This window comes from Cupressus sempervirens, chromosome 1 (assembly GCF_028749045.1).
Source record: "Cupressus sempervirens isolate cs-2001-9-10 chromosome 1, ASM2874904v1, whole genome shotgun sequence".
Lineage (NCBI taxonomy): Eukaryota > Viridiplantae > Streptophyta > Pinopsida > Cupressales > Cupressaceae > Cupressus > Cupressus sempervirens.
This window is the reverse complement of record NC_143118.1, coordinates 168,734,818-168,759,820: the sequence shown is the minus strand read 5'-3', so window position 1 is coordinate 168,759,820 and position 25,003 is coordinate 168,734,818. Positions and strand designations below refer to the sequence as shown.

The 25,003-nt window shown below is 37.0% G+C and overlaps 2 protein-coding genes across 6 annotated transcripts in view; one reads left to right on the top strand and one right to left on the bottom strand.

Moving 5' to 3' along the window:
- LOC149576676 (uncharacterized) overlaps window positions 1-25,003 on the bottom strand; it is a 407,004-nt gene that overhangs the window by 286,849 nt on the left and 95,152 nt on the right. For 3 of the 5 annotated variants that reach the window (XM_089819021.1, XM_089819029.1, XM_089819054.1), the window contains exons 6-7: window positions 1,756-1,812; window positions 1,567-1,638 (exon numbers count right to left, since the gene is read on the bottom strand). The exons of the other annotated variants lie outside the window; for them this stretch is intronic. In XM_089819021.1, the coding sequence (XP_089675147.1) occupies window positions 1,567-1,638; window positions 1,756-1,812 (129 nt within the window). The remainder of the gene's footprint in view (window positions 1-1,566; window positions 1,639-1,755; window positions 1,813-25,003) is intronic. 5 annotated transcript variants of the gene reach the window in all.
- LOC149576678 (uncharacterized) lies at window positions 6,725-19,714 on the top strand. Its single transcript, XM_089814860.1, has 7 exons — window positions 6,725-6,870; window positions 7,010-7,242; window positions 7,357-7,509; window positions 7,650-8,050; window positions 8,193-8,598; window positions 8,733-8,881; window positions 19,634-19,714. Exons 1-7 carry the CDS (start codon window positions 6,725-6,727, stop codon window positions 19,712-19,714), a joined length of 1,569 nt encoding a protein of 522 aa, XP_089670986.1.

Below are 25,003 nucleotides of genomic sequence, written 5' to 3'. Positions count from 1 at the left end.
TCTTGTTGTATATCAATATATCACCAAAGAACATGAGTACAAACTCACGCAATTGCTTAATGAATATGTGATGCACACTTGACTTGAAGGTAGCAAGTGCAATAATGAGGCAAAATGGCGTCACTAAGAACTGATAATGCCCATAGTGACAGTTGAAAGTTCTCATATGTACTCATCGCTAACCCAAAACTGATGGTACCATCAAGATCAATCTTCAAAAAGAATACTAAACCATGATGCTCATCCAACAACTCATCTATACATGAAATTGGACACTTGTGCTAAATTGTTTTCTTATTCAGTGCACGATAGTTAATGCACATTTCAACAGTGTCATTCTCCTAAACTAATACCACAGAAGAAGCAAAGAGACCACAACTAGGCCTAATATGCCCATATCCAATAACTCGTGGATAGTCTTCTCTATCCCATCCTTGAATTTCTTAATATGACAATAGGAAGTGGTAATCAAGGACTTAGCGCCCTGCACAAGCTTAAACACATGCTCAAACCATCAATCAAGAGGTACCCAAGAAGTATGTCACCAAAAACAAGATTGAGGTGTTCAAACATTTGAAAAAAACAGAGATGTACAGCTCATTCAGTGACAATTCCACTGTGGTGTTTATGCTTCTGTTATAGGCAGACAATAAGTGTCAGTGGTTTCATGCACCAGCCGGTGGGAAGGGAAGTGTATCCCCAGTCTCACTTATTCCACCAGCAGTCCTCCCCAGGTGTGACAGAAAGGTAAGCAAAAGTACCTTCAGTGGTCAAAAAGTTGGGAACCCTTTACTGCAAAGTATGTCACTTCAGTATGTAAGAGCCAAAGCCCAATCTCAATGGCATGAGAGTAGAAAGTGAGAAGTGATTCGGTTCAGGTATTTGTAAGAGTAAGTGAGAAAGGGAGCATAGAATTTAGATAAGCATAGCAATCCCGAAATTACCTCACTGTGAGCACACTTAAACTGTTGTCCTAAAATGCTTGAATTGAAAGTAAGATCATGATCAGAAAACATTACTACACTGGCTTTAACAACAACAAGACTTCTGGGATTAAATTCCTCTTAGTTATCATGTTCCAATAATTTGAAATCTACTGTTATTGTTGCATTTCTTGTGAAACAGCAATTTATGCTGAATTCAACAAAGTCGACATTCTAGCACCATGACATGAAACTCAATTAAAGTAGGAAAAGTTCATATATTTTAAATTTACAATAATCTGTGGCTAGTAATAACTTGAGAAATTGTGCATCCCTGCTCTAAAACCAAATAGCTTTTAGCTTGTAAAGAAAAAAAATATCACTAAATGAGAAATTGAGACAACAAAACTATTCAAGATTCAAGACCTATATCTCGACACCACAGTAGACATATAGATGTATAACCATTGAACAGAAATATTCCATTAAAGATGAGATATATTCAGTCCCTATAATTCTGGCAGAAAACTGTGTATGGCTTTTCTGCATTGTCATTTTAGATCGCTACATGATCCATAATTGGTAAGAGGAATAACATACAATGCACAAGTTCTAGTACAAATTGACATAAGAATCAACTTGCCTGGTCTATATCACCAACAACAAAAAGGCTTTGGTTTCCAATTGATAAAAGACTAATCAGCTCATACTGTATCTGCAAAATAGTTTTAAAAGTACAATGAACTGACTAGCAATCATTTATAAGTTGAAACCTACATAACAAAAGTCCATGCGGGAATAAAAATCACAAATTATATTTATTATTTCATACTTCATCAATATCTTGAAACTCGTCTACTAGTATATGTCTCCATTCATCCCGATACTCCTGTCATTACAGAAAATGGGATTACAAATAACAAAGCAGCAATAAATATCAAAATTACAATTTAGAACTAATTTACATTTGTTGGCAAGATATAACTAGAGAAGTTTGATCAGATTCAAGCTATAAATTACAACTATCTTTACACAAAGATTGAGCTCAAATCCAAAGCATTTGAAAATAAAGCATAAAAGAGAAAATCAGAGCCTCCTATTCATGTCTTACATCGCCAATCCCAGCGCATCCAGTGCAAGTTCATCTTCACCAACAATTTGAAAGCTCATTAATATTTTTGCTGAAAGTCAAAACTGAAGAACCACTCCAAGCAATGGATGATAGCACCAATATACAAAGTTGATACAATATGGTAATCATTTTAAGGTAAACATCGCCATTTAAAGATGGCAATATATGTTCAGACCTCAAAAGTAATGCAAAGAAATATATACAATGAAGAGGTTTTGTTTGAATCCTCTAGTATGTGATCTATTGCAGCAAAATTTCTATATATAACAAACGTATGCTGAGTTGATGTTGCATTTAATTGGTTAAAATCTTTTATATAAGAGGTAGCACATGGGTAAACTCCATACATGAAGAAGCACACAAATGGCAGTAGAATTGGAATGCCCTAATATACCGGAGTTATTCCCCCATGCCCCCATTACAGCATAGGACTCTTAAATCCCAAAGCCATTCTCACACTTCTATATATATATATATATATATATATATATATATATATATATATATATATATATATATATATATATATAGAATGGCCACAAAGTTCAAGTACCGTAATGTACAAGAGTTACTCCCCTAAGCCCCCATTATAGCATAGGAAACTCCTTGAATCTTGCAGCCATTATCACACTTTTTTAGCTATTTTAAAGGACTTGAAATACCATGCTTGTTGATCATTAGAAAGTGCATTGATATAGATGCAATAATAAAAACTAAGTTACCGATGCTGGTTCTGATGCTGATACGGGTGCGGGGTGCAAGCGAGGATGCATGATTTTTCTTTTGGGGGGATTTTGGATGCGTTTGGGTGCATCCATATATAAATATACATTTTTTTAAAATATATAAATATATATTTAAAAATACGTATATAATGTCTACTATAATCTATGTATGCAAAGAAATATACAAAAATAAACCATCCCTCTTTTAGGGCCATTTTAGGGTTTTGGGGCAAAAAGAAGAAAAAATATAATTTAAAAAATCAATTAAACACTTGTTTTTTAAAGCCATTTAAGTGAATGGGCATTGAAAAAGTCTAAATGCTCTCCAAATGCACCCGGATGCTCTCTGGATTCAACATCCAAACACATCCACTCATTCAAAAGCACTAAAATCAGCATCCAGTGATTTCCTAGACGCACTGATAAGTTAGAATAAAAAGGGTAACATTAAATTGTGTAAACTATAACACAAGTTAAGGCAGATCGACCCACACTACCACTTCTGCATAATAACTCTACCAATTTGATCCCAGGGCAAAGAATAACCAGTGACACCGAAAGATAAAGTTAATATTGCTAGAATTACACCTCTAACCCACGTTTATTGACGAGATTTTTTTAATCTACCAATTATATATATATAAAACAAGAATTGTGACAATGGCTGCAAGATTCAAGGAATTATGCATATATGAAGAAGTGCAAGATTCAAGTACTCTAATATACCAGAATTATTCCCACATATCCCCATTCTACCATAGGACACTCCTTGAATCTCTCTATCTCTCTCTCACTCTTTCACCAACACAAATAATTTTGAATATGCATACATATTTACACATATAAGATAAGATAGATAAATTTATTAATGTCCAACAAGAGACCACCAAGGGGTCTAAGGGACTGAAAGCATACAAAATAACCAAGAAAGAAACAAAGAGGTTCAAAACAAACAACAACAAAGGACCCACATAGATGTAGTAAAGATCCTTTCTAAGCAGGAAAAAGTCTAGCAACGAAGGATAGCATCCAGGGCAAGAGTGATAACTAAACTACCGCAGAATATTCGTGAAAGTGGAGTGTGGCTGCTAAATAAACCCGTAGCGAGGCCTCACACGCTTGAAGTGATTAGGAGTAGGAAAGCGAAGCAATCGCTTTATACCCTAGGTAGCGAACATCAGCGAGAAGAAGAAAGTGATAAGCTCATCAAAAGCTTGACTCGAAGGGAAAAGATAAAGTATAATCACAGAGCCATCTGACATCTTGATGGTAAAGAGCAAGGTTTTGTTGATCGATGCAACTGAAGGACAAAAGGGACTTGCAAGTTATGAACAGACAATGAAACACCCCTTTGATCTCATAATTGATGGGACAGCAGAGGATCAATTGAATCTCAATCTCAACCTCGAGCAAGGCAAAAAGGCAATAGACCTAATCAGTTCTATCAATCTAGTGGTCAATCTGAATCCAGAGCTGGTGGGATCCGACACAAAAAGGCATGCTTCCAATGCTGAGACAAATAATGAGGGCATAGAATGACCACATCCTAAATGTCCAAAACGTGCTCAACATCGAAGGCCATCCTTGACTTGAGACCACCCATGGGGCTACAACAAGTTGTAAAGGTCAAGTCTAACATGGTCATTTAACTCCTCTTAAGAGGCAAGGAGGTGGGCAAGAGCATCCAGAGAGTATTGGAAGGAAGGGAGACGATCAATATCAAACCCAATCGATCTCACAAGGCAGAAGCCTGTGCATGCCAACAATGAGCTTTGTTGTCACAGTCACAGTCTCCAATGGACGTCAACAAGCAATAGGGCAAGTAGGAGTATCTGAGATGCCATTTGGCAAAGTTCGCAAGGGTCCAAAGACGATTAAGAAACCAGACCAAGTCAAGATGGCTCTAAGCTTGAAATGATGAACCCTAAACTTAGCTAGAATAATTTTGTGACGAGCGGATTGATGACATCTAATGTTGTGCCAAAGGAGAAGAATCTGGGCCCTCTCAACGAAGGTCCAATCGAAGTCCAAAAGAGAGGGCCCTCACACGACAAAACCATAGAGAACATTTGGTTAGGCCAAGGAGTCCAAGACAGCCAACTTAGACGTAGCGTCCTGAAAGTGATGTCAAAAATGCTATCTCTCAAGCATGGCCAGGGATCTGAGCCCTTTGAAAACTCTATGTTGCATTGCAAATCTCAAGCTGAAGCAAGGTTTAATGAAGTTAACCCCGAGGTAAGTATACAAAGAAGCAATCTCAATCTTGTACCCCTAGAAATAGAAGTGAAGATGGGAAGTCTCCAAGCAATTTAAGACCATCACCCATGTTTTTCCCATGTTCACAACTAACTCTTGCAAGTCACAGAAGGAAGCCAAACCATCAAGAAGTCATCAGAGCCCCTCAAGAGAAGAAGCCAAAAGAACCACATCATCTACAAAAAGGAGAATGGAGATCAAGACCTGGTGCAAGTAACAATTGTTGTTGGAGAGCGAAGAGTCACGAAGGAAAGCCTAAAGCTCATCAATGTAGATGCCAGACAAAGTGGGAGAGAGAGGGCAGCACTGCTTCACCCAAATGGTGCTTAGAATCAAGTTGGAAAACCCATGCGGAGTCCTCAATCTACCCACCATAGTCTCCTATAACCTCATAATAGTGTCGCATAAATCCTAATGTCTCTAAGCCATTTTTAAAAAGCCTCCTAGGAAACAGCTTTAAATCTTTGCGGAAGTCTACAATGCAACAATAAACTTTCGTCGAGTGGTGTCGAGCCTCCTCAATAATAACCATAGTTCCAAAAATCGCCATGAAATCGCCGAAATTGCGATAAGATTCATGGCTCCCGATTTTTTTGGAATCGGAAATCACTGGTGGCGATTTTTTCTTGTGAATCACCTGAATCGCCAAAATCGGCGATTCATGGCAAAAATCGCCAAAATCGCCATCGTGAATCTCCAGAAATTGGCCGTGGCAGCAAGGATAGAAAGTTCAATTTTTAAAAAAAAACACATGTTTTATTTGCTTTCTAAGTTGACTTTCCTCTTTGTTATAACCCTAAAGAGCCTTCTATTTGCTTAGTATGAGTAGAAGAGAGGAAGAGTGAGAGAGAAGAAGAGAAAAGAGAATCCATAGGTTTCCAACCGGCAAGAAGGAAGAGCACCAAAGAGATCAGAAGTCCATTTGGGGAGGTCATAAATTGCATTGGGAGCATTAAGGAGTCAATATCAACACTCCTCAACTCATTTGCAAAAGGTAAGTGTTGGTTTTTTTTTTGCATGTTAGTGTAGTATGCATTTTTTGTTAAATTTTTTTAATGTTCATTTGCAAATCTTGAATGTTTTTTATTTTTACTAAATTGCAAACTAGGGTTTGTTGTTTTGTAGTTTTTGTTTATTAGTTGCAAACTTTGATTTTTTACATGAATTTTTTTATTGCAGCAGCTCTTTGCTTTCATTTTCCAATTTCCACAATGGGTAAAAAAGATGAATGCTGGAAATATAATGAAGAGTTTCCTGGGAGAACCAAATATCAAAAAAAATGTATATTTTGCAAAGAAAAAATAAATTCGGGAGGTATCTATAGATTGAAATACCACATTGCTGGCATACCTGGCCATGATGTCACAGTTTGCACTCAACAAACCGCTGAGGCAAAATGCTCTTGTTTAGTGGCATTAGAAAAAATTGAACAAGACAAGTTGACTAAGAAAATGCAACTTGAAGGGTTAAGAGGTATTGGCTCCCGTGCTCCCACATCCGCAACCGCATCTACATCTGCAAGTGCATCTGCATCAGCTTCCGCATCTGTAGGTTGTGTTGGAGAGGGTTCTTCTAGGCCTCCTTTTCATCCTAGTGCTAGTGCTCATGTGAGTGTTAGTGGTAGTCGGTCTCATACTGAGACAGAGTCCAACACCAACCTATTGCGGCCTAGAGTGCGGAAAAGCAGAATGGATAGTTACTTTGTGCCCTGCACTACTCCTGGCTCCCAACCCACACTTGAGGGCATGGGTTTGAACAAGGAGATTCATGATGCTGCCAGAAAAGAGATTTGCAAATTCTGGTACTTTTGCAACATTCCATTTATTGCAGCCAGGTAATTGATTCTTTTTTCTTTGTTATCTTCAAAGTTAAAGTTAAAAGTAAAAGTAAAACTTTAATTATATCTACTTGTTTTATGATTTTAGTTTTTGACATCTAAATTTCTAATCAATATCATTATCTATTTGTGACAGGACTCCTTATTGGCAGAACATGATAGATGCAGTTACCATTTGTGGTCCGGGGTTTAAAGCTCCAACTGAGGCTGAGTTGAGTGGATACCTCCTGGAGGAAATGGTTGAGGATATGAGGCATGAGCTTGAGGACAACCGAAAGGAGTGGATCGAAAAGGGTTGCACCATCATGACTGATGGTTGGACAGATAGGAGGGGAAGAACACTCCTCAATTTTCTTGTATCCTGTGGAGGTGATTGATCATTCTACTTTCCTACATACATAATTTTGAATCGTGATTGACTATTTCAAATTTTGATTGTTGATTGCTAATAGTAATTATAATTCGTTGTTTTGTTACTTGTAGGATATACCATGTTCCTCAAATCCATTGATGCTTCTGCTCATGTAAAAAACGCCACATACTTATGTGAGGTTATTGAGGAAGTTATAGCAGAGGTGGGGGAACAACATGTGGTGCAAGTGGTGACGGATAATGCAGCAAGTTATGTTGCTGCAGGTAAACTTTTAACTTTTTAAGTTTTGAAATAAATTTATTTGAATTTTGAACTTTTTCTAATTCTAACTTAGAATTTCTAAGTTTCCTAAGTTCTAACATGTTTGAAATTTGAATTTCTAATTATCTTAAAATTGTTGTAGGCAAACTTTTGATGGAGAGGCACCCCACCATATTTTGGTCCCCTTGTGCAACACACTGCCTTGACCTCATGTTGGAGGAAATTGGCAAACTTGAGTGGGTCAAGTCATGTGTGGAAAGGGCAAAAAACATATGCAAGTTTATTTATAATCATTCATTTGTCCTTAGCACAATGAGGAAGTACACAGGAGACAAAGAGTTAGCTCGTCCAGGGATCACGAGGTTTGCCTCGAATTTCATCACCTTGCAGTCCTTGTTGACATCAAGGGATGATTTGAGGAGCATGTTTGTTGGGCGGGAGTGGATTTCATCTTCCTATGCTACGACCACTGCAGGGATAGATGTGGTGGATTGCATATTTGATGATGATGGTTTTTGGAAACCTGCTAGAGAAATCCTTAAGGTAATTTTATTGCAATTTAACATTTAATATTTTACAGTTTACTATGCTAATTGTTTAATGATTTAGTTTTACTTTAAGTTATATTATTGAATTATTCTGTGTTTAAGTTTTGACTCAAATTTTTGTTTTACTTTATATGTAGGCCACTGAGCCTCTTGTATCTCTCCTACGAACTGCTGATGGGGAGAAGCCCTCTATGGGCTACATATATGAGGGCATGGATAGGGCCAAGGAGGCCATTAGAGCTCAGTATGCAGGAGTGCAGGAGAAGTATGCCCCTATTTGGGACATCATTGATAGGAGATGGCAGAATCAGCTCCACAAACCCATCCATGCAGCAGCTTACTTTTTGAATTCGGCATTTCGTTTTCGTCCTGACTTCAAGGCGGATGAGGAGGTTCTCACCGGCTTATATACAGTGATCCAGAGGTTGAGTACTGATGAGGATAGCAGTGCTGCAATTATTGAGCTTGATAAGTTCAATAATAAAGAAGGGCCACTTTTCTCTAGCAGGGTAGCCATAGATGCTCGGGAAACAATACAGCCAGGTAAAAATTAAATAATATATTCAATGTTCATGAATCTAGATTCTAAACTTAAAGTTGATTATGTAATTTTAGAGTTAACTTGTAATTTGTAATTTGTAAATGAGACTAATTATTTTTATTTTCCCTTATTTCAGATAGATGGTGGCAAATGTTTGGGGCCACAACCCCAAAACTTCAAAAAATTGCCATTCGTATTCTGAGTCAGCCAAGCAGCACTTCTGGATGTGAGCGCAGTTGGTCCATGTTCAAGCACATCCACTCGAAGAGGAGAAACAGGTTGACAGTGCAAAGGTTGAATGATCTTGTCTTCGTTCATTACAACCTCCGTCTTAGGATCAGACAGATTTTGGGCACTGACTCCTCTCCGATCATTCTGGAGGAGATTGATCCAGAATCAGAGTGGCTCACAGAGGTTGTAGATCCAGTCTTCACTGAGGAAGACCATGCGTGGATTGACCAGGTGGATATAGAGGCTGAGGCAGCTAGAGCACATTCTTCAGGCATTGGTAGACGCACACGTGCACGCACAGACACAGGCCCTAGCGACATTCGTGAGCCCATCTTATATGCGGGAGATATGGCTCGACAGTCCTCTAGGACCTACATTAGACGCCTTGCTACTAGGCAGACTGGATACTCAGAGGCTGAGGCTGAGGCTGTAGCCAAGCTTGAGGATGATGTTGAGGATGATGATGACTATGAGTTTGAGGCTTGAGCTGGAGCCTTGTTTTTATATTTTGTTTACAGATATTGATACTGAATCATTGATAGACATATGTTTCAAACTTTCATGGATCTTCATCTTAGATTCTTACATAAATTTATGATTTGATGTCTTATGGATCATCTTACATACATTCTATGATTTAAATCATTATGATCATTTGATTTCTATTTACTTCAGCTAGCCTACAATTTACATTTTAGATAACATAGTTAAGTATGTGATGGATTTTATGTTCCATGTTTATGTATGTTAAGTTTTAACTTCTATTTGATGATGTTATAGTGTGCTTAAGTTATATTCAATAAAGGGTGCATGAAATAAGTTATAAATTGTTAAAAAATTTTAATTTAAAGGGTTTTTTCAAATTTGCCGATTCATCGCCGATTCATCGCCGATTCATTGCCGATTCACGATTCGATTCGGCCTTGCCGATTCCGATCCGATTCCGATTCACGTTTCTTTGATAATAACCAATGGAGTCAAGATATGGTTTGTAGTTTGATAATTGGTACAAAAGTTGATTTGACCCCTTGCGCAACATCTCCTCCTATCAAGCTTTCTGGATAAAATAGTGTTCAATACAATAGGGTATAGTTTGGCAAAAGAGTGCTGAAACATGATAGTCCTGTAATTGTTGAGGTCGACGATCGACTCGGCCTTATGTATAAGGTAGATAAGGTGCCTCGACCAAGAATCATAAAAACCCCATGCAAACCACTTTATTAAAGAGTACAGAGAGGAAGGACCACAAGACCGTGTAGCCAAGCTTGAAGAGTTCCACCTGAAACCTTTCCTCGTTCACAATCTTATTGCAACTCATGGATATGATAGCCTCATTGATGTTGGAACATATGAAGAGGTGGCAGTGGGTCAGGGGGTTAAGGTGGAGGTAGGGTTGGTCAAGGGTGACATAAAGAGTAGAGGCGTAAGAGACTAAGGAGTTGTGGTCCAAGGTGTGTGTGTGTGTGCAGGAGGGGAGGTGACGAGGCAACAACATACACCAAAAGGGCTTGGGGGAATGCAAAGGGAAGTACAAAGGGACCAGCACTAGGACAAAATGAAGAATCGCTTCTTGTGTCGAAGAAGGCAACGATAAGAGAGACATGAAAGGGTGAAGGACGAGAAGTGGGAAGTTAAGGCCGAATGGAGCACACAGTGGAAGGATTTGCAATCACCATCGAACCACTAGTTCATAGGACAGGTGTTTCTCCGTTTGGGGCTCGAGGAGAAGGAGATGGTTTGTTGAGGGATAGAGGATGGCAATCTCCTAAAGCACGAACACCAGAAGGCCAAATGTGTAGGAAGCATCAACAAACTCAACAATGAAAGCCTCGAAAAGGAATCACCTAAGATGGAGGCAAAGAGGACGTGCTTTCTCTCTAAAAAAAGAAAGAAGGTACAAGTGAGGGTGAATACAACAAAGGGAGGGGGAGGAAGGAGGGTCAAGGAGGCATAAAGAAAGGTTGAGGACATGGTCAGCAAGGGGTGAGAGACAATGAAGCGAATAATAGAGGGGATGAAGGAGGCATAGGAGAGAGCATAATCAACAACACTAGCACCACCAGAATGAGGCCAGGAGGTGAAGAATTCAAAGCCAAGGAAACAAGGGATCCCATTCAGGATTAGTGAATTAGCAGTCCCACAAAGCTGAAGGAGATGACACCTATAAAACATAAGAGGCCCCTAATTGTCCTTGGAAGAGCATTGAAAACTCAGAGTGCACGGATTTTCTAAAAAGTACAGATCGAATCGGAACCACAATCATGTAGGGAGGTATGAGTATCTCTGGTACGTGCACTAAAATCTCCTAAGATGACGATATCACCCATGGTCGAAAATCTAGAAATGCCCTCATGTAAGTCAGTGAAAGGGTCCCCATCATCCGCACTATGTACTGCATAGAGTGAGGTGGCCAACGGAAAGTAACAAACAGCTATGAAGATGTCTCTGAGATGTGAGGAAGAACAACCAATGCGGATACATATATGTGTGTGCATGTGTTTTGTACTAAAAATAGTTCAAGAAAAGATATACATCAAAGTATCCTTGAAACCAAAATCATCCATCAAGACTAACTAAAAATGACTAGATTGTAGCCAAAAAGATCTACGAATCAATTTACATCACACAATACAAAATATTGAAATCAAGAGTTTTGACTATTATATACAATAACCATAAACTAGGTCATACCACATCCCAATTCCTATGATAATATTACTAACTTCAATTAAGTTAGTGTCAAACCTCTATAGTGGGGGATCAATGCGTGAAGCAGTAGTAGCAAGTGTATCCCAATGAGGCTCTATATGTTACCATTCTTGTAAATTTTGGCAACGTCTTCCTTAGTGATATTCCTGTCCTTCATAAACTGTTCAATCACACCAAGTTCTTCTTGGACCAGCATGTCCTCTAACCACGATCATGAAGCAGCTCTTAGGGATCTTCAAGACAACAGAAACCAGTAGCATGATAAAAAGCAAAGTGTCTATGATTAGACTTAGTAAAGATTCTCCTTGAACTTTGAAAGACATCCTCATTTCTCTTGATCCACAAAAACCAAATAACTTCAGAAGATAACAAAGACCAGATGCTAATGAGACAATCATCAAAACAATCAATAAACCAGTAAGAACTTCAAAACATGAAAGGCCAGGTTGAGAGTTCTACAGCATGGGGGATCCAAGAAACAAGGACCAAACCATGATTGCAAAAAAACACTCAAAAAAGAGGTGGAAAACAAACTCAAAGGCTAAACACATAGAGCATACAACTGGGGAGAGAAGAACTGCAGATAAAACATCTCCAACAACTACCCTCTTGAGCAAGACCTGCCAAAAATGACATTATTTTTTTGGTTCACCAGGACAAAGCCAGAATGAGTTAAGAACAAAGGACCATTTAGACTCTTACCAATGAAAACCCCATGTCTCATTTATCCATTGAATAATCTTGACATCACATTTTAGCATAAAATAGATCTGTTTGGTACTAACATCAAAGAAAGAATTGCCATTATTCTATTTCAATTTCTCCATAACTGACTAACAGTGACAATCTTGCTAGGAAAGAAGTCCCTTGTAGGAAGGTTCAGTGTAACTACTATCAAAAATATGGCCATTTGCTCAAGGATTGTCGCAATCGATTGGCTTCCAAACAATGGAGGCAGGGAAGGTTTTCAGCCTAAAGCCAATGTTGTTGAGCACCTAGGATAGAAAGAGTCTACCTTTTATGCCTTCATGGCTAAAAGACTTGCAGACCATGTAAAATATTTTGCCTGATATATAGATTCTAGTGCTTCTCGACATTTCACTCGCAAGAGTCATTGGTTTACAGAATTTTCTCCCTCTACTGATTTAGTTATATTTGGGGGAGGTGAAGAGTACACGATTGTCGGCAAGGGCAATGTTCAGATACAATCTGTTAGGAGGAAACTCATTTTCCGCAATGTATACTACGTTCCAGGCATTAAACTAAACCTACTCTAAGTGAGTCAAATCAAGAAGCATTCTCCTCAACTTGATGTGATATTTAGTTAGCACAAGCTTTAGATTGTTCATCATGTGACACATACTACTATAGTTGTTGGCATTGACGGTCAAGGTCTATACAGACTTGAGGATACATGGGATTCTCTTGAGCATTCTTTTGCAGAAAAAACATTTTCTATCAGCAATGTATGGCATCAGTGATATGGTGTCCGGATCATTCAGTATCTTTCTCAGCTTGTTTGGGATGATTTAGTAGTCTGCCTTACCTAAAATTCAAACTCACAATCAGTGAGTTTGTGGAGCTTGTTGGGCCGAAAGCAGCACAGAATATCATTTGAGGATGGTGACTCATGGCAAGCTTCTAAGGTACTAAAAAATTGGTCCACGTTGATGGATGTGACCTATTATTTTAAAAAATACAGCAATTAACCTAGATGAATGAGGTAGTTTCCCAAATATTAATATTAATATTATCTGATTCAAATAACCAACACATATGACTAATTTGTTGGTTATCTGAACTGACACATCTCCTCACTTGTATTATATATATTTAGGCAGTTGCTTGTTGAAGATAGCGTCTAGAGGACGAACTAGAACTTATCAAGAAGAATTCATTAGTCCTCCCTAGCTAAGAGAGAGTGTCAATGCTATTGTAGCTATGATTGGATTCCTTCAAGCTGACCTAGACAACATAAATAGTTATGAGAATATAATTATATTATTGTGACAATAAAATTATTAAGATATAATTAATTATATGATAATATAATTATTATATTATATAATGGTATAATTATTGTAAGTGGAGGCCCTTCGTGAATGGGCACCAACAATAATAATAACGGAATATATATTTCTTCTCCTCAAAGCATATAGAAGAGAAAAAATGTTATATATATATCTGTTTATATTCAACAGTCAGAACTCAAGCATGGCAACCGTCATCTCACTTCACAAGTATTTTGCAATATTTTCCAAAACCTCTGCAAAGAGACATCACAAATTTTAAAAAATTCTCACTTAGACTATGACTATACAGTAAAATGCCTGAATGATATCTCCATAACTAGCTAGGGAAAATAATCTCAGTATGAAGCTAGCAATCCCTGAGGGTTTTCATCATATTCAAGCTCCTAAAAGCTGTCAAAATCAATATGAGAAAATAACCAAGAATATCTCAATTGTTCCCCTCACTGCAATTTTATAACATTCTGTGGAAGCTTCCAGAACCAAAATCAATTTCTTGCACTTTTAATATTTGATGTTAGCCCAATAATGAAAAAATGACTTATTTAATGCTTTCTGAAATAGCCATGAAAGTTACTTTATACCAATTGTTAATAATTAAATAATATTACTTTTAGAATAAGTTTGTTTAGATAACATTGAATAATTTCATTGCAGAATTCCCAGATGCTGACTATGGCCTACAAGAATTAAATATGTTAATAATTCCTATGGGATCAATCTGTGGAAAGAGACATTATAGAAAGCACTACTATAACGCTCCAACCAAGGGGTCCACATTTAATACTATTTAGCTTGCCTAGCTACCTTCATCACAATAACCACCAGTGAACTCTCGCACACTGAAAACCCTATGCACTAGCAAAGGAGTTATCTCTACTTCAAATAGCCTGCATATTTATATTGTGAAGCACAAATCCTCAACAAACCACACACTAGTCAAATGTATTTCCCAGCAACCAGATGATTAACTATCGCCCAAACTTAAATCTTATCCTTCATGCCAGGCAAGGAGGTTCCCCAATCTACCAACATATTCTAACGTGCTCCATGCCTAGGGTTTACAAATCCACAATTATAGAGAAAAACCAGATACATTTCCAAAAATATTCTCAACTTAATGATAATCACTCTTCCAATCACAATAAGTTGCTTACTAAAGAAAATTTCCACACATCCTGTAGTATCCTCCCCTATTTTTTTCCCAAATAAAGAAACTTGCAAGCTACTTTATGATATCAATCAATTTGCTTAATAATTCAACATGGCATTTTTGTCAAACACTTGGCACACATACTACAAAATATAGGAAAATCTAAAACTTCTTATTTGCTAATTAAATATTAATTTTTGCCATGTAAATATGCTCATACAATTGTTTAACATGCTGCGACAAATATCAGTCTCGTATTCAACAACTACAATGCAAAAGTATAAAAATTTGACAAAAGAAACCTGAAATTAGTTGCTATAGTATTTTGTCAGATATAGTTGGCAGTCTTCCAAACCCCCGAATCAGCAAGAATAAACAATAAACTTGTTGCAAATACTGTTCACGCACTGTAGCAAATTCACTATTCATCCAAACTATAGCAAAACACTATTCACGCGCACTACAGCAAAACACAATTCATCCGCACTGTAGCAAAACACTATTCACGCACACTGTAGCAAAACACTATTCATCCGCACTGTAGCAAAACACTATTCATGCACACTGTAGCAAAACACTATTCATCCGTACTGTAGCAAAACACTAAATGAAACCCAGTGTGTTTGGAAACACCGTTAATCCTCCTGACTGTGTCTTTCAACAGCGAAGAGAATGCTAGCAAAGAGGGATTCCATCCTCCAAGCCCGATAATTAGATATCCAGCAACATAACATTAATCTTCATCCAAGCATACCAAAAAAGAAGCTCTTCCATTTCTTTTATAGTGTTCTCACAAGAGCTCAATCCTTCGTTTTACCAATGTGGGATAAAACATAACTCCCTTTATGTAACTTATGTCTCCAATGTGTTATAAAATAAAGGGGACTCTTTTAATTTAAATATTTCCCACAAACTATAGTCTATCCATTAATAAAGTTAAATATTTAAATTTAACTTTATAAAATAGCTTTATCAATGCATAACAAATCTTATCAATGATAAACAAGTCTTCTTGTCAATTTTAAACAATTACTATTGACATACCGCTGCCACTAGATGTCCCACCATGTCCAAGATGACTTACTACCCAAAGTTGTCTCAAAACCCCTCAGAAAGACCTGCAACTGAAACTATCTAGGCCAAATGGCCTCTAAGTCCCTTTAATGTCCTGGTTAGCCTACGGGACAATGGGGAAATAGGCTAACGACAACATCATGCTATGAATGCTATAAAGGGGACATTACACATCCACATGGCACATACAACCAACTTGCAAAATCTCAAAACCATGGAAACTTGTCTTCAATGGAGACTTCACAAATTTCAAACAATAGTCATCGAAGTGCAAATGCAAAACCAGAATGATTCTGCCTGTAACCAATTAACAAGGAATATTTCACCACCAAAACAGATCTTCTCCAAGAGTATCTTGATCTTCTAGAGGCTGATACGAACCAAGTTGATTTCCCAAATCAGAAGGGTTTCAATTAGAGAAAATAAAGTAGACTTTATAATACAATGAGCTCATGATCCCCCTTTTATAACATTTTCTGAGAACTTCAAGAAAAGTCAATAGAAAATCATTTTGTTTATTAAAAACCTCTTAGATCCTTGAAAATTATTTCATTATTTAATCCTTTATGCGCCCAAAGTCACTCTATCAAGGTCCCAACATTTAAAAGTTTCCAAACCCCTGTACCACTATGGTGCTTTTTGAATAATTTAAAACATATTAAGGAACATCGGTAAGATTATTAAAACAAAAACACTAACGCACCCAAGTTGTGGAAACTGTCAAAAAGCATCAGTATAGAAAACTGACTACACAAGATTGAAATCGGTCATAAACATTGAGAATTGAGATCAACATAGTGACTTACACACTCCCTCCAAAAACTTCAGAGAATTGACCAGAAGCTGAATATAACTTTTAAAAGTCACATATGAGTCCTCTACACAATTTTAGCCCAGCAGCAACATCAAATAACACCTCTAATAAGGTTGGCACACACCCAGAAGATCAATGCCAACTTCAATGCAAGAGAGCCCAAAAATAGGGATGAATCATGAATCTTTGCCTTAGCAAAGTTTTCAATCAATGCCAATTGGATTATCATTCTTGGCAAAGGCCAAAGTTGGCAAGGCTATGCCTAGTTTTTCTACAAACAATGGAAGACCAAAGTATGAAGAAGGTTGAAGGTGGATGATCAATTAATGAGAAAATCTACAATTACTAGGCCTTGCTCCACTATGATCTCCTTTTAGTTACCAACCATGTAGGCATGGTGTCCTATGGCAATGATTTCTAGGTGCCACTCCTTGAAAATCCCCCAAACACACATGACAAAACAAACAAAAAGGATAGACTTAACACAAATATCTCTATGGCTGCCACAAACATTAACAATTCCACGATCAACACTACTGTGATGAAAGAAGAAATCAAAACATTATTTTTCTCAAATGAAGAGATAAATCAACTATACCCAACAGCTTCTTTGTAACATCTTTCAAAAATTTTGGGAGATATTCAAAGTGGACCTTCTGGACATTATAGAAGATAAGACCAAACAAACATATGATGGCCTACTTTAATGCTTCACGAATAACTGTGATATTGAAAAAATGGAAGCTAATATCTTGGATGGCTTCGACATTTCAAACCTTCCACGCTTTTAAAGACATAAATATGAGTGGCAGGACCCAATATGTACCTGTCTTGTTTATCTAAGGGAAGAGATTGTTATCTCTTACCATAGTACCTGTTGGCCATTTTTTGCCCCCATTTAGCCCATCACCAATAACCGATCTAAGAGATCTTCAATGGCCTGGATTCTTTGATGTGGGCTAACACGCTTTTTTGTTGGGTTAACATCTCGTGTTAACTCGGTCTCTTCATGAGCCGAGTTGGCTCAGTTCCTTCATGTGCCAAGCAATTTTAGTTTGTTCATTGGCCGAGTTGGCTCAGTTTTTCTTCATGTGTCGAGTTGCGGGTTAACATTCGTTTTCGCACAAGTTAACATTCCGCGTGAACCATTTTCGCTATTTTGGGGAATGACTTTTTCTTGCTTCTACAAAATTGCGAAATCACACGCTGCCTCCTCAACCATACATTTGGGAATGTACCGACCAACAGATTCATGCCACATGACCGATCCTTCTTGTGTTGGGCTACTCTTGATCGTCAAATCTATATACATATTTAAATATTTTGAAGTGTATCATAGCTATCCGCTGGAGAAAGGTGGAGATCTTGGATCTAAGGTTGTGTTTTGCTTATCGGTTGAGGAGGGTTTTGCAACATCTCAATCGTTTATTCTAGAATGAAGATCTACCTCAACGGTTCACACCTTTTTGGGGCAAATCAGATTTAATCCACACGGGTCAACTCTATAATTTTCACAGTGGGTTAACTTGTGTGTTATCCCATCCCGCATTTTTTTTATAGCGGTGCGGATTTATTTGTTATAGCCATAACACGTTACAAGGATTGTTTCTCCAGTGCAAACCGACATTTTGGGCCTTGTTCCATGGCGTTAATGCATCTCCATGCCTATTATTACATGTAACGATCAGATCTTTTCGATTGGATCTCTTACGGTTGGATGCATTGATTTTGGTTTCTTCTTGTCACTTCAGTACGACAGATTGCATTTGTAGGTCAGATTTAGTTCTGATATTCATTTATTGCTATTCTCTGCAACTTGACTCCATCTTGTGGGGTTTGCACTTCAAGTTAGATCTGACTTATTCCTAAACTCTATAAAGGCAAGTTGTAAATACTTTTTCTGGGTTCTTCTCTGTTCTGATAATGTCTACTTTCAGTAGCCTTGCGCTTTGTAATTGTAGTTTTGGCCTTCCATTAATGAAATAGTCATTTCTTACCCTCTCTTGCCATTCATTAGTCCGTGCAAGTATCTTGCCTCCTTTGAATGTTTATGTTTTGTTTCCTTAGATTTATATGTTGAGTTTGGATTCCTTGGTGGTTGTTGTGTTGTAAAAGGTATTTTCCTTCAGCATTCGATCAACCCCAAAGCCTCATGTGGTTTCTTAGAAGGTAGAATAGAGCCGAGAGTTGAGTATTTGGCTTTTCATCGATCTGTCGAGCATATAAGGGCAGAATCATAATCGTTTCAATTAGGTGCATCACCCCCCTTCCGTTTCAGCAATTTACTTTTATGCATCTCCTTCTTCCTTTTCCTTCAAAGTAGTAGTTAGGTGCATCCTGATTGTAAGGAAGTCGGCCTTCTCCGGAGATTTGACCTCAAAGCGCAAGTCCCACACTTGGAGGTTGTTTCCATGTTACACAAGGTTGCCTTTATGTCAAACTTCAGACAAGGGTGCAAAGTTTGGCGATAACAGTAGCCTCTAAACAAATAAATCTAGCAATGGATTCTGAGGGTAATATACATGGAGGTAGCAGAATTTGTGTAAATATACTAGATGTAAGAAAACTTACTGGGTTCAGCCCAAAAGCTTTACACTTCGCTCAGAGAAATTTCATCAAACAGATTGCTCAATTGAACAATTTCAGATCAGTTTACATTCTGAGTTATGGACCACAAGTGATAGCTTTATTTATTCGTTAAATAATGTAAACCGTATGCTCCAAACTAGAGGTAATTGCTCCTGAACTGAAAAAGAACTTGCTTATGCAAACAGCAAAGCCAACTGAAGAAGCACATAAGTTGTAACCCTTGTTCTAAACAGTTTTTGATTCATTATGCTGACGATCATTCATGAGGTTTGATATATGAAGACGGAGATAAGTTATTACAACTCCTACAATATAAGAGGTGCTCGTGTTTCAACTACAGCCAATACTAAAATGTAAGACTACAATAGCGAGAACAACTAATATAGTGCACAAGTTCTGGCCTGTACCTTTTTATTTCATTTGTGAAGCTGTAACAGACAATGCGCCTTCCAGAATCACATGACAGCGACCTTGCAAATGTCAATTCCAATACTTCAGCATCACGCAATAGAGCCTGAAGCAATTTGCATCCTTTGAACTGTAAAGTTTCTGCAAATTCTAAGTTTCAGATCTGAGATAATACCTTAATGTTCTTGCTGTTCTGATCTTCTTATGTATCTGACCTTTGAATAAAATGATAATATTAATTATCCTTCTGAAAATATGTTTATCACAGCAAGTATTTTGATTTGACGCAGAGTTGCTTAAAGGAGCAGACTTGTATTCTAATGTGTGTCCTTCAACTACAACAATACACTACTTATATACCATAACCAAAGGACATGTCCCCTAAAGGGACATGACCCTATCTAGGTCAGCCCACAACACTTTCTCAAGATCAGAGCTTAGTGGAGAATTTCATGTTAACAAACATAACTAGATTAGTTAATGTTTAATGCTTAACTGATAATCATTACCAAGGATTGCCGATCATGCCTATTCACAGGGTGATGTATTTAATAGCGCCATTATAATGGTATTCGATGGGAGAAAATGATTGTGCAATTTGCACAGTCAGACAGTTTGAGTATCTAAGTTATAGTATTAACTATTAACACTCCCTCTTAACTTGATAATCATACTAAGAGATAACATATCTAGCATCATCAATTACGATGAATAAGCATAGATTGATACTCTTTATCTATCTAAATCTTCTGAGCAAGTGGTATCATGGAACACATAATACTATGTCATATAACCATCTTGTGATATGACTTATACTAGTGATGACAATATTGCATGGAATGCAACACACGCGATAAAATCTGAAGAATGATTAAATTCTTCATTTATCCAGGTTGTGACTCATAGGTACTAGTAATCCTATAACAAAACATGATACAGAGTTAAGATCTACCAAAACATAGAATAAAGTCTGAAGAATAAATTCTTCTTTTATCCAAGTTGTGATTCATAGCCATAGAAATGTCTGTGTCACAAATGATCTTGAACTCATCTAGATCTAATAGTAGTTCTCTACTATTAAACACATTATCTAAGAGATCGTCATCTCTCATAATGTCTTTTATACAAATTTTGATTATCTCAAAGATCGTCACCTCTTAAATAATAAATGAAGATTGTGGTGCTCATAACAGTCAATTGCCTGACAATCAAATTATTTTATTAATAATTTAAAGAACACAAAATTTTACAATTCAACCATACCAAGTCTTTTCTTGAAGTGATCTATCCTCTCGAGAGAGAGAGGTTTGGTAAGAATATTTATTGTCTGAATCTGCAGTACAAATGTATTCTAATTTTACAGTATTCCTGTCTGTTAAATTTATAACAGTGATAATCATACTAGTCTAAAAGTGCAGACCGCACTTTAATCTTCTCCCCTTGTATACCATTGGAAAGCATTATATACTTTGCACTTGGCAAATAAGGATGGCCGGCGATTCTTGACAATAACAATGTTATGCACTAACTATAACTAATAGTTATGTTAGTTAATATATGTATTATCTCCTTCTTAGGTGCCAATTTCCATAAGTGAATTATGGGATGACCTAGAGAGGGTCATGTCCCTCTAAGGGACATGCCCTTTGGTCATAATATAATTGATCGGTGTCATTGTAGTTTAAGAATACACAATACATTGAAGTCTGCTCATTAAAACAATACTGCCCTATACAAATTATTGCAGAGACAAACAAGTTTCAGAATAGCATTAAATATTCTGAAAATTACCTTCTACATTAGGAAGAGGAAGCAGATCAGAACAGCAACAAAGACTAAAGGTATTATCTCAAATCTGAATCTAAAGAATTTGCAGAAACTTTACACTATCTACCATATCTCGTACATAATGGTGATGAATTTCAATATGCTTCGACCTGACACGAAAAAATTGATTCACAAAAAGCTTGATGGAACTTTGATTATCACAATGAATAATCATAGGATTCATGGCTTGACCAAATAGTCTCACAAGTAACTTTCTAAGCCAAAATGCTTCCCAAGAAGCCATCGTTGCTGCAATGCATTCGGCTTCTGTCAAACTTTGTGCTATTGAAGACTGTTTTCTACATATCCATAATATCATTGTTGATCCTAAAATGAAACACCATCCTGAAGTTCTTATTCTATGCTTCACACTTCCAGACCAATCTAAGTCTGTGACTCCATGTAAATCCAAGTCAACATTCTCATATTTCAGCCCAAGGTTAAGAGTGCCTTGTAAGTATCTCATAATGTGTTTGACTGCAACTAGGTGAATCTCCTTTGGCTCAAACATAATGTAATATCCCCATTTTAGCAATTGACCAAGTGTGTGTGTGCGTTAGCCTTGTTCTACATGGTCCCGAGGGCTAACGAAGGGTTTAATGGGATCCTGGAGTGTTTTGGCCTAGTCATTTCCAGTTTGGGCCAAAACGAAGTTGATTTACTCAATTTCAGGCATACTTACTATTTTTAGTAAGTCAGCAAGACACTGTGCAGGTCAATTTTGGTGATTGGATTTGATACTCCTCGGTGAGAGCTTTCCGATGAGCTATCACTCGCATTATTCGGAGTCCGATTGCTAATACATTTTAATGCCTGAAGTTTTATTAAAGTAACGTCTAATTTAATTGTAAAATATTAAAGTGTGACATTAATATTTATTTTATGGGGATGTGTACCCAAGGGAGACATAAGGGGTATTATAATATGTGTTTTATATACTACACATCTTTTATCCCACATTGCCCATATGAGTTGAGCGGACCCTTGGAAATAGAATAAAAGGAAGCATTTGTGGCTTCATTAACCAGGTTGAATATGAGAAGAAATTGGTGTGTGAGTTGCAACTCCGTTCTTGGCATTTGAGGACGTCTATCCTCTCTTGTAACATTCTAGACATCATTCCCTTGGGGTTTGGCCTTTGGAATTCTTTGTTATTGGCTTCATTATCAGGCAATTTAGTTGCATTTCCAGCTACAGGCAGATTTGGTATTTTGCTCATATCTTCTTCACTACTTTTCTGACGCTTATGCCGCTTTGAGGGAATGATATTACGAAGGTAGTGGACTGATTGAAGGACAAAGCACTGTAGCAGCAAGTTCGAAAGCATGGGCTAGAGTATTATGTCAATACTGTTGAAGTAATTAGTGAGTTGATAAATCTGCCATGTATTTGGTTTTATGAATTCTGAAAATAACATTTTATTAGCAGCAGTTCATTTCCACTTTGCATATTATTGTAGTTTCTTTCTTGTTTATGTTGTATGATACCAATTCCATGCACAAAACACAACAAACAAATAAACGTTTGATTTTCGGAGTTATAAGGGGTTTAAAACATTAAACGGAAAAATAAGAGGTTGAATGCAAACTGTTTGACAAAATTCCTTTCAGCAAATTGTTTTAGATTTTTGGGACATCCAGGGGTGCCCATTACACATAAACTGACTTAAGGCATTAACATCATAGCAAATATCAGGTCTTGTATTTACCAAGTACATAAGGGACCCAATCATTTGTCTGTAGAGAGTAGAATCTATGGAAGGTGATTCTGCTGTTGCTACTTCTTTAAGTTAATGTAGACTAGTCTCCATTGGAGAAGACAAACTTGCAATTCCACATTCCAAATCTCTTCAAAATATCTGATGTACACTTTCCTTGATTAAGTATAATGCTATCAGAATTCTGCCATACTTCCAGACTTAGGAAGTAATGAAGGAGTCTCAAGTCTTTCATCTCGAATTCTCTAGTTAAATGTTTCTTTGATTGATCTATGGGATGATCATCACCTGTTATTAGTAAATCATCAACATACAATATCAGAATTACCATATCATCTTTATCCCTTTTATAATGTAGATTTGAATCGGCTTCATTTTTAGAGAATCCTAAGCCGGTGAGATACTTATCAATTCTTTCATACCAAGCCCTTGGAGCCTATTTAAGCCCATAGAGAGCTTTCTTGAGCCTACAAACAAAAATGTTAGAATCATAAGTTTCAAATCCTTCAAGTTGCTCCAAATATACCTCTTCTGTAATCTTTCCATTCAAGAATGTTGCTTTTACATCCATCTGATGTACTTTCCATCACCTTGATGCTTCAATAGCAAGGACTACTCCTACGAAAGTGTATTTGGCAACAAGAGCAAAGGCTTTTTCATAATCAATCCCTTCCTTCTAAGAGAATCCTCTGGCTACCAATCTGGCTTTATATTTTTCAATGCTACCTTCAGCAGATTGCTTTATTTTAAATATCCACTTGGAAAAAAAAACATATTTTCCTTCAGGTCTTGGAACAAATTCCCAAACATCATTCTTCATAATGAATTGCTATTCTTCTGCCATTGCACCCTTCGAGCTGTATTTTTAATAGCATTTGAAACATTGGTTGGTTTTGGTTTAGACAAATCATTCATATTTGTTGTATAACTAGAAAATCTTTTGGATCTTTTGCTTTCTCTAATTGTTTCGGATGGTGCAGCAAAGTCTTCTACTTCCTCTGCTGTCTTAATGGCCCTAAGTGGTCTTTTCTTAGAAATTTGAGTTTCTTCAAGATTGAGATTTTGATTTTCATCTTCAATTTTCTTCAATGTTCTCCCTCTCAGAATCAAATATAGTATTTCATTCAGAACTAGGTAAGGGAGAGGAATATTCAAAACTTAGGGCTCTTTTGAATGCTAAATCTTCTTCAAAAATTACATCCCTACTAAGTTCAATATTTTTCTATCCAAGTATGAAAATCCTACATGCTTTAAATGTTTCACTATACCCTACAAAAATACCTTTCCTCCCGAAGGGTTCTAACTTAGTTCTCTTTTCTTTTGGAACATGTATATATACTAGACACCCAAAAATCCTAAGGTGATTTATATTGGGTTTAACCTTAGTAAAGACTTCTTCAGGAGTTTTATCTCTAAGGTAGGAGTAAGGACTTATGTTTTGAATATAAACAGCAGTACAAGAAGCTTCTGCCCACAGATAATATTCTAGATTTTGATCAAATATCATAGCTCTTGCAGCTTCTATAGTTGTTCTGTTCTTCCTTTCTACTACTCCGTTTTGTTGTGGGTTATAAGAAACGGTATACTCCCTCTTAATTCCTGTTTCTTTACAAAACTCTTTAAACAAATCTAAGGTATATTCCCCTCCATTATAAATCCTATGGAGTTTTAATTTTATGTCCTGAAAAGTTTTCAGTTAAGGTTTTAAATTCTTTAAATCTCTTCAAGATTTCTTCTAATTCTTTGCATTTTAAGCAGTAGATCCAAGTTTTTCTAGAGAAGTCATCTATAAAAAAATATATAGTACTAGAGTCCTCCAAGAGAAGGAACAAACATAGGTCCACATAAATCTAAG